The 14283-nt window shown below is 33.5% G+C and overlaps 1 protein-coding gene across 1 annotated transcript; it reads right to left on the bottom strand.

Annotated features, from left to right (window-relative positions):
• Positions 1 to 781: 781 nt before the first annotated feature.
• On the bottom strand, positions 782 to 7132 carry LOC128983128 (trypsin-2-like). The gene is made up of 7 exons (XM_054402300.1): positions 7014 to 7132; positions 6604 to 6674; positions 5916 to 6004; positions 4870 to 5029; positions 3919 to 4026; positions 3182 to 3322; positions 782 to 1066 (listed from the first exon to the last, which is right to left on the bottom strand). Exons 1-7 carry the CDS (start codon positions 7045 to 7047, stop codon positions 824 to 826), a joined length of 846 nt encoding a protein of 281 aa, XP_054258275.1. The 5' UTR covers positions 7048 to 7132; the 3' UTR covers positions 782 to 823.
• Positions 7133 to 14283: the final 7151 nt, after the last annotated feature.

The following is a 14283-nucleotide window of genomic DNA, read 5'->3' as shown; positions in this document are numbered from 1 at the left end:
TAAAAAAAGTTTCACATATAAAAAATTTAAATACAACTTTATATTTTCTGCATATTAATTAATTGTGATTATTAATTTGCTTCTTAAATGGACAGTTTTGATTTAAAAAAAAAATATGATTGATTAGGATAATTACTAATTCAATGCAAATATACACCTATAATATAAAATATAAACAAAATAATACGATTTCAGTCTGATAACGTTTATGATCAATCTTTCTGGAATGAATTGAAAAAAAATCCTTAGTATAAAATAAATTCCAAAATTGTTTAGTTAATTTATATGGATTAAATTGTGCATAGTGCTAACTTATTTAATAATATTGATCAAGATCACTATATTGGTCACACTATCACACTTTGGTGAGTCGGTGGCTCAGTCGGTAGCGTCGCGGACTTCGGGCCCAAGGCAGTAGTGTTTTGGGTTCGGATCCTGGTCACTGCCACTAACTTTTATCAGTACAGTTCACCTTTGTACTGTACCGGCTCACCCCTTGCTTTGCTGGATACGTTCCACGCACAGATCTGTAGTCTATGTGGACGGGAAAACGCAAGGTAAAAGAGGCCGCCATCCTCTTAAAAAAAAAAAAATTACTGTACTTCTTTGAGTTGCAAAATAAAAAATAAAAAAGGCATAACAGTACAGTATTTATACATACGATAATGTTTCTAAATTTAATTTTAATTCACAAGAAATAAAAATAAATACCGAAAGTGCACATACAATTAAACTACAATGACAACAGTCTGTTTAGGATTTTAGGTATGGTACCACTGTGGAAGATTCATTATAACTTTAATCATCACCTTCAATACAGTAATTACATGTCTATGGAATATTTAGCATAAGGCAGGTTTTGCTGCATATCGTCTGAAAGTCCAGCCATTTGCATGCCAAGTTGACCAAACATGTCCTGCACGTCGCACAGAACCATGATTATGAAGCTGGTGAGCTTAGAGATGCCAGTGACCACCACGGGGAGGTTCGGGTTGTCACAGCCTGGGGAATGGGTCACTATGCCATAGTATTGCTCATTCAGGAAGAACGGAGCCCCCATATCTGCCTGAAAAGAGCCATGGAACATTAGTATTTTAGGGATAGTAACAAATTTACTACCAGGCCACACAAATCTTCTAACATATAAAATTCTCGTGTCACAGTGTTTGTCTGCAAACTCCTCCGGAACGACTTCACCGATCGTTATGAAATTTGGTGTGTAAATTCTGTAGGTATGCGAATCGGACGTAAACTATTTCCCGTTTCGAAATTCTTAAAAGGGCTCCGCCCCAGTGGCTCTGGAGTTTCCCATCTTAACCTTATGAGAAATGGAATTAATGAATCTTAACAGCTGTTTCAATTAAACAAGTTGGTTCTGTTCTATGATGTTCAATAGCATTAAAGTTACAAGGATTACCAACAGGGTGCAGCACTATTATTTCTTTTACATTTATGACAACAGCTAATTTGCAACCAAAAGGTGAGTGAGCGTAGCGAACGAACTTCAACCTGGAGGCGAGTTAGCGTAGCGAACGAGCTAACCTGAAGGCAAGTGAACGCAGCGAACGAGCTCCAACCTAAAGGTGAGTGAGCGTAGCGAACGAGCTCCAACCCAAAGGTGAGTGAGCGTAGCGAACGAACTTCAACCTGGAGGCGAGTTAGCGTAGCGAACGAGCTAACCTGAAGGCAAGTGAGCGCAGCGAACGAGCTCCAACCTATAGGTGAGTGAGCGTAGCGAACGAGCTCCAACCCAAAGGTGAGTGAGCGTAGCGAACGAACTTCAACCAGGACGTGATTGAGCGATGCGAACGAGATCATCTTGAAAATTAAACGTAACGGTACTTTCTTTCCATCGGTCTGTCTTAGGGGAAACCTATAACTTAGGCGATACGAAGTTCGCCGGGCCAGCTATAGTGCGTTCACACAGCCGTGGCACCTGAGGGATTAGGAGGCCCCAAGGGTTTCCATGGGGTGTCCTAATCCGTCAGGTGCCACGGCTGTGTGAACGGAGTATAGTTCCCTTATAAAGATGAGTGTAGCGGCTGGTAGGCAACGTGCTAAATAAAATCATGTCTAATAATACTCAAAACACACAACACTGTAATATTTACTTAGCTGATGGTAAATCTATCTATATTTATACTTTGCATACTATTGTAAGTAAATAGTATAATTTTTCAAAAACTATAATCTTTTTAAAGTAGTGTATTCGTTTTGCCTCAGAGACGAACCTTATGAAAATACGCAGTTGGTGACTAGGTCCACTAGTACCAAAAAAAACATACATTTACACTCCATAATGAGTTACTCATCGGATGGTAATGTATAAAAAGATTGTAAGTTGTATGAATTGAGATTGGACACTCCTATCATCAATTATCAATTATCAATTGTCAATCATTGAGATGGGGACGCCACCTAGGTGCGTATTTTAACCCAAATATGAGTGAAGGATGAGTGTAGAATGGTGTGTGATAACCTGTGTAGCTTTGTTACTGACTAAGATCAGCGGTTTCATTAGTCAGGATCATTTATTTAAAGCCCAATGATCAGGAACAGCTGGGTCCAGTTTTGAACCATCAAAAAGCTACTGACTATTCTCAGGATCGAACCGGCGACCTTTTGATTACTAGGCGAGCACTATAACCACTCAGCTATCCAGCCAGTTAATGCTAATATCACCAGATCTAATAGGCAAACTATATGTATTGGACCTCTCAGTTGTTGGTACAAGACCAAAATATATCGTTTACTACACATCCTAAAGTCTTAGTTCAATTCCTATTCAAGTATTATTAGTGGTTTATTTACCTTGTATTTTCGTCCCAGCTCAAAAAGTTGCATGGAAGCTACAACCATGGTTTCGACGCCGATTGTGTCATCTTCACGTAGAACATGTTGAGAATCAAGGCATTGCTGTCGTTATTGCAGATATGTCCTCGACATGTCCTACATGATGAAATCGGCGTCGAAACCATGGTTGTAGCTTCCATACAACTTTTTTGAGCTGGGACGAAAATACAAGGTTAATAAACCACTATTAATATTTGTCTTGCCAGCTCAGGGGCAAACCACAACAATGAGCAAGCTTTTCAAATAAATCAACTACCGAATACGTAATCAATATCAATATTTCTTTGTAGTAACCTATACGTATAAAAGTGTATTTCTATTTACTCACAAAGCAAGGGCTGTTGGCTGGGTCGGTGGGCCACAGACAGAACATATCTGCAGATATATTCATGATGCCAGCGTAGATCTGAGAGCAGTTATTGGACGATAGAACGTATGCGTTGGCAGAGCTAAGAGCACCTCCCCATTGCTACAGAGAATAGTGATCTCGTTATGAATGTTGTGCTTGAAAGGTTTACTAAGTTGACGGTCTTGCTTAATAAACTACTGAGATTAAGGCTTTGGTCCGTGAACAATTAGCCTTTGTAAAATTGAATCCACTAAATTGTGGCCACCAATATGTTTATTTGAAAACTTTGATATCCTAGTTGAACACCATTCTAGTTGGTTTGTGTGATTGTGTTGAAACATAGGGGTTTTAAATATCTAGTTAAGATAATTTAAATATAAAAGAACAATTGTCTGTTAATTACATGTTATTATCGACAAGAACGTGATACAACGTTTGTTCGAATTGCTTTTTTGTAACTGTAACAGGTAAATTTACAATAGTAATTTAAAGAATATTAACTTCAAATCTTAAGTTCATATAAAATCATATGAATCGCATAGGCTCTAACTTGTGTTATGACATCAAAACAAACTATTAAAGACCATAGAACAACAGTTGGATATATTTAAGATATATTTCCAATGGGGGTTTTCAGCAAATCCAATAAGTTTGATTCGGGTACTAGATTCATAACATACTCTATGATGATACGTAGTGGTTAGTAAAACACTTACCTTGGTATTCGCCCAGCCTACAACAGAACCTTCCTCAAGCTCCTGAATCCCATCAGCATTCGGGTTAGCCCAAATTACTTTAGGATAGTATGTGAAGGAAACTGCTACCTGTAAAGAAAAAGCACTAACGTTTTAGTATTTTCCAAAACCTTTTATGCACTGATTCCTTGTTAGTAGATACAGTCTTTTTTATTAAAAACCCAAAAGTTGGCTTGGGTAAAGTGACCACCTTGGGTTGGGTAAAATATATATGCGATTGTTACAAATTAATCAAGATTGCTTATGAATAGCTGGCTGGTTAAAGTGCCCGCCTAACAATAAAAAAGTTACCGGTTCAATCTTGAGAAAAGTCAGTAGCTTTTTGAATGTTCGAAACTGTGCCCAGCTGTCCCTGGTCATTGGGTTTTGAATAAATGATCCTGACTGATGAAACAGCTGATCTTAGTCAGTAGCAAAGCTACACAGATCATCTCACAACATTCTACACCCACCCTTCACTCACATTTGGGTAGGAATACGTACACAGGTAGCGTGCCCATCTCAACTAATAGGTAATTGATTGATAGTTCAAATTTGAGGACAAAATATTAAACATCTTGATGTTAATATAAACGGTACCTAACTAACTTAGGTGACAGGTTGTGTATGTTTTCAACGTTTATCGTAAAATCTGTTGAAGCTGTTTGACTATTTCAATTGTTTTTAACACAAATTAATTATAAACTGAAAATAAATTCTTTTGTTTTATTGTTAATGCAAAAATAAACCATTTTTTATACTTCTCATCACTTTATGATTTTTCTGGTACACAAGTCATAAAGGTTTATTAAGGAACAAATCCTTGTATATATAAACTACGTATCCAATTTTACTTTCTGGACTTTGACAATATACTCATAAGGGACTAATTACATACAACAATATACAAATGCAATGCGTCGTGTCTGATACCTTGACCATAGCAACGTCATAGGCGACCCTTGGTCCTGGTGATGGTCCTGGTCCAAAGGGAAACGCCCTTGATGAGTTCACTTCGACAACCCTGTAGTAGTCTCCTCTCCTACCCTGTTGAGATGTACCCACTCGTACTCCAAGTGTATTGACATCAACCCTGTGAAAACCAGTTGTGTAATTCAGGTTAGGTAGTGTGAGAAATTGTTGTTAAGTTGATTAAAAAAAAAAAAAAAAAACATGACAGGGGTTCCTTTGTCTGAGTATTAGGTACTTTAACTCCTCGCTTATGTTTTTTAAACCATAATAATGTACTTATTTGACGTTTGATTGAATTGTAATTTTGCTTAGGTATCCATCCAAACGTTAACCCCAAATTCCTAACTTTATGAGAAATAAAAAAATAATCTATTGAGCCATCTTAAAATGTTTAAATCACATAACAATATCGTATGTCACCTAAGCTTTGAAATAAAGACAAATGTGCAGTTATAAAGTCATAATTTCTTAAAAGAATATTATGTTAGTTAAACTACGATACTATTTGCTATTGAACTTAAGATGTAACCATTAATAAGTTTCATAATCGAGAATCGGAAAAAAACTACATCTCATTTCAGGTGCTTGTGGCTAGAATTGAGTCGTTGTATTTGCAATGAAAACCTAACTGAATTCACAATTATCTTAAGGATCTGTTAAGGTTAACTTAGAATAAAGCATGTAGTAAAATAAGCCTTATTCTTGAGATATACACACCGAAATTTTTCGTGATATTAGTGTGCTGCACGGGTCAAGATTATTTTTAGTAAATGTGTCTTTTTCCATGAATATCTTTGGACAGAAATTTTAAAAATGTTACGTCATTTAAATATTATTTTGTTACAAAAGTAGGTAGTTCCGTTTTAAAACACGATGTGTTAACAAATGCACTTAAACGTTTTTGAGCGCAATTTTCTCAATCCTAACGCATCCTTTTTTCCATGGCATATGAAACAAACTAATCTAAATGATAGTGTACGTTATGCTATTTGTTTTAGTCTACTTGCCCATCCACACAGGAGAATGTGGTCATAACATATTTGTCATCAATAATAGTTGCAGCACAAGCGTATACTCCATTCTTCTCGATGGAAGCCTGTGAAAAAAAACCACGCCAATGAAAAATAAACTGTTCAGTCAAGCTATTATTTCAGAGGATTTCTATATAATAAGATATTGGACATAACATTACAAAACCTATAAACATTAACAAACTCAGAAGTGAAATTTTTAACTCTATTACTTTCACAGAATATTTGAACGAGCAATGCCTTATTTCAGCCTTAAATGATACGGATTATTCCGTAATGATTTTGTTGCTAGTTACCGTTCTGCTAACTGTAAATGTATACATTCTACAACACTGAACAGCTGAAGTAACATATCTAGCATAACTACGTTGATACTATTCCAACAATACGCACTTTTATGTAGTTTAAAATAAAATCATAACAAAATTACCCCCTTATATTATAACGAATCTTAAACTAGTAACTAGTTTAATCATATTCTGAAAATTTTCGTTAGACTAAATTGTTGAATAGTTTTGATCTAAAATGAATTAAACATCTAGCCTTGATACCGTTTCTTTACAAAAAGTGCTAACAAATTGAAAAATATGTTATAAATGAGACATTACTAAGATTTTTAACATTATACAAAATCACAATAATGGACAAATTTGTCTTTACTTACGAAATAAGGGAAGTCCTGGATAACCGCTGGATTTGATCCGACATTTGAACTCCATGCACCAATCACATGACCTGGAAAATCATGTTTTATTTAAACGATAGATATCTTCAAATATGGATGATTTCTGGCGACAATAAGATCTATGATCACGTGGGTTTATAGCAATTAAATATATTTTTCACTAACTACAACTACCTAAACCCTCAAAATTAAAATACGTTTGATCACGAAAGAAGCTCAACTTATTTTAGAAGTTATTTATGGGACTTATGGGCGAAAAAAAGTCAATCTCTCAAATATTGCATTTAGTCATCACAATTTTATCAAAACCATGAATAAAAATCGTAAACCTGTGTGTTATTCACCATAAAAATGTCCTAAATACTTGTCAAAATTATAGTATTTCTTACCTGCTAAAGCAAGTCCCAAGATGAATAATCTCATTGTGTAGGATTAGCTGTGTTTATGACAATATCACTTCTTCAGACGACTTATCTGAGCCAAAGTGTTATCAGAGAGCAAAACTACTAGAGATAATAGTTGTTACTTTTTATTGCTATTCTCTTTCAATGTGAAGAGACGTCAGTCTTCATATCACAGATATGATGTAATATTTGTAATATTCTAAACTGTGGTGTTTATGGAATTCAAACTGGTAAAAATAATATAAAGTGTACAAATACAAACCATACTGAATTTCTAAAGCTGAAAATGTGGAAAAATAAGAACTTAAGTCACAGAAACCCAATTAAAAGGCTCTCTAAAGAGTGAGATACAGCACAATAAGGTTAAACTAAAAAGAAATAATCTAATAAACGAGGTGTTAGCCCGTCCTACGTACGGGAGTAGTCAGTTAAAACTTTGTATAATTCAGAATAGCTAGCTTACACGTATGAAGAAAAATTTTATTGCAGCCTACAGTAGAAAAAGTAATTATCAATTGAGAAGTGTATAGGCCTAGTCAACGATATCACCTTCCAATTCCATCGTATACCTGCCTCTTCCATAATCAATATCACTACAAAACAATTACTCACACTCACGAAGTATTCGGGCTCACACTATACACAATTTCCAGTAGGTCTGAATAGAAACTCCCTTAAATAAAACGAAAACATCCAATAAAATTCACAGTACACATAATTATAACGTTGGTGTCCTGACATCATTAAACGAATCGTCCACACAGTACACACAACCTGTAAATATCAATTTCACTGCATCAATTGCTAAATAAATAAGTGTAAACAAAGAAAAGTAAAAACAACAACATATAGTTTGTTTTGTAAACAGCTGACTCAAAAATAAAATAGTATTCATTTGGAAAAAAAACTGATCACATGGTGAAGGAATTTAAAACGTAAACACGCTAGTAAAGCTACGTAATTAATTCTCTGTGTTTATTATCCATTCCGTTGTCAGCTCTAATATCCTTGATAATTAAACCTCCCTCATTGAATCAATGTACATCGTAATTCCCCATATTCATTTATTTAAACTATAAAATAGTCAGTGCCTCCAAACGTAACCACAACTAAACACATGCCAAACAACTTTTTAGATTTCATAAAAGGATGGTTAGTCTAATTGCAGTATCCTAGGTCAATGATGACGTTGTGTTCAATCTGTGTCATTCATCTTTATAGCTTTGGATAAAACCCGTCTGAGGTTGTGGTGGTAATTTAAAATCGTATTCCTGAGGATTATTGATAACCTTCTTTATGACGTCAATATTTCCGGGCCTAATCCAAACAAAGTTTAAGCATTCAAAAACATTGATTGTAAACAAAACGCCACCAAGATGAATTAAAACATGTAAAAATTGTGATTTTCCTACCCTTTCCTAAAACAATTGAGCAGTAAAATAATTTGTATATCCTTTTTAAGACTCGTGTACAGAGCCCCGACTTGGACTTGTATACATCGATGGTGTTACTTATCTCGGTGGTCTATTAATCTTATTTATTTCCTATAATCAATGAAAAAATCAGAGTAAATAAAATAACCTCATAGTTCTATAGAGCATTTTCATATTTAACCAGCTGTTATTAAAAACAAATTATATTGCTCTAAAACAACTCGAAGATTACAAAGATTGCTTTTAAAAAATAATTTGAACATCCTAGTATTTTACTACGTATATTTAATTAATCTGTCATCCTCTTACAGAAGAATTGAACGTATCAATGATTTGCATTACACATAGTATTATAAATAAGTCAACCCTAAGTATGTCTTTACATTTTTATCCAAATGCTGAATTTGTGACACAAAAGCTGAATGTTTACAGCTGTTATGTTAAGCAAATTATTTTATGCCAAAAGCTAGTTTAGAATCTTAGCGTCGGCTGCTAGACTTTTTAAAAATTAAAACTTAATTTCTAAAAAAATGGGGCCCTAAACTAAAATTATGGCTTCGACATTCCCTAGTTCTCAAAATTATCTTTCTTTCAACACCAAAATCATGAAAATCCGTCGAGTGGTTGATTCAGAATCGTGAAATAAAAAACACTGTTTCGTTTTAATATTATAGATAACTTGATTTGAAGCTTTTAACTTGCAAATGCAAGTGTAAATGTATTCTCACAAAGTCTGTGGATTGAGAATAGGAAGACTCGCCTCCAGGGCCTCTTAGGTGCAAGTGGCTGGGTTTGTAGATGGAAACCACCAATTAGGACTAGTGTTGTTCACCCTTCAGGGGATGCGATATGTCTTCTGCTAACATTACAGTTGTGCAGAACTTAAGTTATATACAACACTTAGTTTAGTCAGTGACACTAAAACCAACTTTAGGTGGTACACTTGTAAGTAAGATTACTGTTAGTGTAAGTTGTGACTGGTGACAAAAAAAATCAAATTGATTCCTATTAAAATTTTGAACTTTTATCAAAATGCTGAGAAGAAAAAAAACAAGAATATATACGTCTAATAACACCAGTAATAATATATTCAAACTTATACTGTTGACTCACAAGATGGTGACTACACATGAAAGAAGTGTATTAAAATACACTCTATTTTAGTACAGAATATTATTCCGTTTTTATTAATTGTAGCTATTATTGGGCCACTTGATTATGCAACTTAGGAAATATAACTATTCTCGACCAAACAACTCAATATGGGTCTGTCTCTACGAAACCTCATATAATTTACAATCTCACTTTTGCACAATAGTTTCCTCTGTCCAGGACACATAGCGCACAGTATTGATGAATAGGTTTACCATAAATTCCTAAATGGTTTTAGTAGTTCCTAAATGGTTTAGTAAGTTGTAACAGCAATGACGAGTAAAATAGGGCATTAGTTTAAAATAGTAAGTAAGTAGTAAGTAGTACCAGCAAGTAGTGAAACAAATTTAAGTAATTTACTCACGTTCTTCTCTAGTTAAAGTATTTATTTGTTTAACCATGCAGTTTGAATAAAAGTATTATAGCTGGGTTTGGTGAATGATACCATTGACTACCAACGAGTTATAATGTATTGGTTAAAAAGTAACACAATCGTATACCTCATACAGAATTTTTTTCACAGGGTATTTAATAAATGGTTGTCTATGTTTACTTCACAATGTATATACAAATCTATAATATCTGCAAACGATAATTATTTCAAAATAAGCTTATTTTGGGATACTCTAAATCTCATTGTTAAAGTAGATTATTGATGGTGATGTGATGATCTCGGCGTCAGAGGAATGATAAAGGAGATTGATAAGACAAGGCCGGACACTTCCATTGTTGTGCCGTGACTGTCCGTCAGTGCTTTGTGTTCAAGAAACAATAACAAGGAGCTAAAGAACAGACTTTACCACTTAATAAACTGAAAAATGTAAAATATGAATAGTTTATGTGGTAAAATTTAATTTCCATTACCCGACGAGTGTTTTTAACAAAGAAAGTTGTCATATATTTCGTATTAATATTCAAACACTTATGCAGGGTTAATCGATGAAAATAATTAAATAAATTGTGTCAATTGTTTATTGGGTGAAATATTCAACTAAGCGTATTATATTTATAAACTTACCACACTAGCTGCTACAATTCTGACTTAAGCAAGCTTAAGAAGCACTGACGCATGGCCACGATGCGGTAGTATGGTACAGTAGCATTTTAATTAATTGATTAAACTGTAGCCGGAATCATGTAATGTTAAATCTCTCATGCTGTTCCTCCTACTACAAAAAAATAACCACCCGTACGGGTTTCAACCGGACAAAAAACCCGTATTTATTAAAATGAAGTGAGGAAATCATTAATGGTATTTGATTCGTCTGTTTAAATGGCTCCTTTTAACGTGGAGATACCCATACTACACTTATTTTTAGAATATAAATAAATAAAAATTTTAAGAAATAAAACATGTGCTTGATAAACTGTACAATCAAAATTAATTTGGTAATCACCTTACCATATTCACCTACCTATTTTATTATATCAATAAACATTATTGCTTTGTTTTACTACACATTTGGTGAATTTTCAGTACATTAAAATAATATTCAATCTCTCATTAAAGTAATAGTGTTGTACAAGTACAAATTCTAATTCCCACAAGGAACAGAGAAAATGGAAACAGCTAACTTTAACGATCAACTTTAAAGTTCATAGCGGAAGTTAAAGGCAATTAAACTTTATTCAACCGCAAAGTAGATTGTCCACAAACAAACTCTTTATCCATAACTGAGGTAGATAAAATAAATAACACCTTAGAAAACTGAGATAGCGGATCATATAACAAAGTTTATAGCAATGGTGTTCGATTAGCTTAACTCCTTTATAAAATGTATTACAGCTTTCAACAATGTATAAACCTATAGCGTAATATATTTTATATATTTTAACACTATATTTAATTGAAACCAACTTAAATTCGAGCGTTTAACTTGTATAAATATATTGAGATTAAAGCTCAGAACCTTTCAAGCTGGAGGATAGATATTTTTTATCGTCTGTATACAGAAAATTAAAAATCTGTCCTTGCGTTGATCGTCTTATCTATGTTTTTTGTTGACATAACCCGTCTAACATCTTGTCTACCCTGTTTCTGCAGCACGAATTGAAACAGGTTGTAGGAAGACAACAACTGAACTATTATTCTTATCTTGTTGGTATTAGATGGAAGTTATTTTATTCATTAATTTGACGATAGAAAATATATGAGGAAATATAGCTTGTTATCCGACTATTCAACAGTTTCACACAGTAGAAAATTCATTAAATATCGTATGCTTAGGCAATCGTTGGTAATCAACCATATTTGTAATTAATTTTTATATTTTCTGAAAAAGGGAACATTTTGTCTATGCGATTGGTATTTTTTAGAGGAAATAAATGAGAGAATAATATTTAAATGCTTTTTGGGAAAGTGGTCCAAACCCATTTGCCTTGTAGTCATGCTGGGATTCGAACCCGTGGCTCCCGCACCGAAGTCCGAAACACTAACCACTAGGCTATTAACAATTAACACGGTCTTCGCTACTAAAATAGCTGAATAGTTATTGTATACAATTAGAAGGAAGCAATTGGTATGACGATTGATGGAGTATCCCAATCTCCTAATTTTATATACATAACATGCTAAGCTAGTTTAAGATGAAAATATTATAAGATTTGAGTTAAATTTTTTAAGGTTGTGTTCCAACAATATTAAATAAATTGAATTTATAAACCAACAAGATACATCTCAACCAATTAACTTGTGGTTTGTCCGTGACAGACTTCATAACCCTGATATTAGTTGACAGCGAGAAGCATCCAGCCGGAAACCCACTAATAGCACACATCATCCACCATGGTGTGTGTGTTCTTTAGTGAGTCTCGGGAATTTCCCCATACTAAGTCTGTTTAAAATAGCAGATTAACCAATGTTGTCATGTACAATTATACTGTATATATTGTATATGTCTTATCTTACAGCATGACGGGAATGATTAAGGGCCAAAGTGCTTTGCCTCAGGATTTAGAGGTATTATACGATCATGTAGTACGATGGTGGAGGGTTTATTCAACTAATGGAAATAAATTAATTTATCAATTAATAATTAGTTTAATGGATAAAAATAAAAATTGAGTAGTTAAGAAAATTATTACCAGCATGAGCGACACATTTTTGATACACAACAGTATTTTCTTTGGAACAGCCTACCCCTACACATTAAATCACTTGATAAACGCTCCCAGATTGTGGCGGCACTAAAAAATCTCTACTTTGATTAAATGGTCTCGGCTAGCGTGTCCTAGGGCTTCTGCGTCTTTGCGCGATTGCTGGTGCGTATGCGTGTGAGAGTGTGAACGTGTTTTCTTTTGTATATATTCTATTTATAATAATTACTATTTTTATAATTGAACTTTTGTTTAACGTTTTTTTGATGTGTTAAATATATATATTTATATTAGATTAAGTAATTTCATTGTATTTTTATTTATTTATATTTAAGTTTTGTTAAAGGTTAAGTGTAAGAGAAGCCCATGTGGCCTGGTAAAATAAAAAAAAATTTCATCTCATTGTATTTCATTTACTGTCAAACATGTAAATTATTTATCAACATTTAGGATCGTAGAAAAATAAAAGAGTAAAAACTAACAATTAGAAAATGTAGTATCGTTTTATTTTAAGTAGATCTAAAGTATGACAACAAAGTGCCAAATTTATTGTATAATCCATGTAAAGCTTATATTTCTTTTAACACAAAGACGTTCATTATAAGTTTACAAAATACATACTGTATGTTGTCTGATAATTGCATCTAATTATTGTAAAGTTGTAATACGCCAGAGTTTAGATGAAACTTGAACAAGTCAGTTTCAGTGCCGCTGTTGGTGAACGGTTCAACAACTCAGTTTTCGTAATTTATTCCACGGTTTGTGTGGTTTGTTCTCTAATTATAAACTTTTAAGTCTGGAATACAAAGCTTGTTAATCGTTCCTTTTGTAATAACAAGGGCATTTGGATGATTTTAGTTTTAGAAATTAGGTTTTGAACTTGTTACTTAAATAACAAAAACGTTCTAGGAGAAGCATTTTTAACAATCACTATACAAATTAAGATTAAGTATTTAAATTTGTCACTAGGAATGTCGTTTAGAGCTTTTAGTAATAGTAAATGATTTTGTTAGTAGTAATCGTTTATTTCGTATTGATCGGTTTATTGATACTAATTTGTGTATTGGCTATTGGTGTACTGATTTGGAAATAATAATTAAAACTTAAAATTACTTTTGGATACAAGATAAGCGTGCTTTAAAGAGGCACAAATATAAAGAATCACCTACATCATGAATTCATAATTCTATATTTTCCTTATGACCCTTTGTATATTTTCGGCCAAGAAGACCGCTATAAACGATAATGCACCAATGCAGCACTTTATACTCTCAACCTACTTATATCGTAGGAAATTTTAAATATCTGCTCCTTTATAAAACTGTGTTTGTTCAACGTCATTCTATCAATCTAGTTTATGGACCAGAAGTTATGAAAATCGCAGTATATTCGTTAGGTCAACTGTAGGGCAGACTAACAACATAGTCTAGCAAATTAAAATATAGTTCGAAAATCCTGAATTTTGTGAAGGTGGCTAATCTATGAGATGAACGATCTGCCAAGCAACCACTGTTAGTAAGAAATGTTGTGTAGTATGCATTTTCTATCAAAATTAATTGACTACTCAGGTCTTA

This window comes from Macrosteles quadrilineatus, unplaced genomic scaffold (assembly GCF_028750875.1).
Source record: "Macrosteles quadrilineatus isolate MER2022 unplaced genomic scaffold, UCM_ALF_1.0 Scaffold_1__1_contigs__length_201487025, whole genome shotgun sequence".
In the NCBI taxonomy this organism is placed as follows: Eukaryota; Metazoa; Arthropoda; class Insecta; order Hemiptera; family Cicadellidae; genus Macrosteles; species Macrosteles quadrilineatus.
This window is presented reverse-complemented; position numbering and strand designations above follow the sequence as displayed.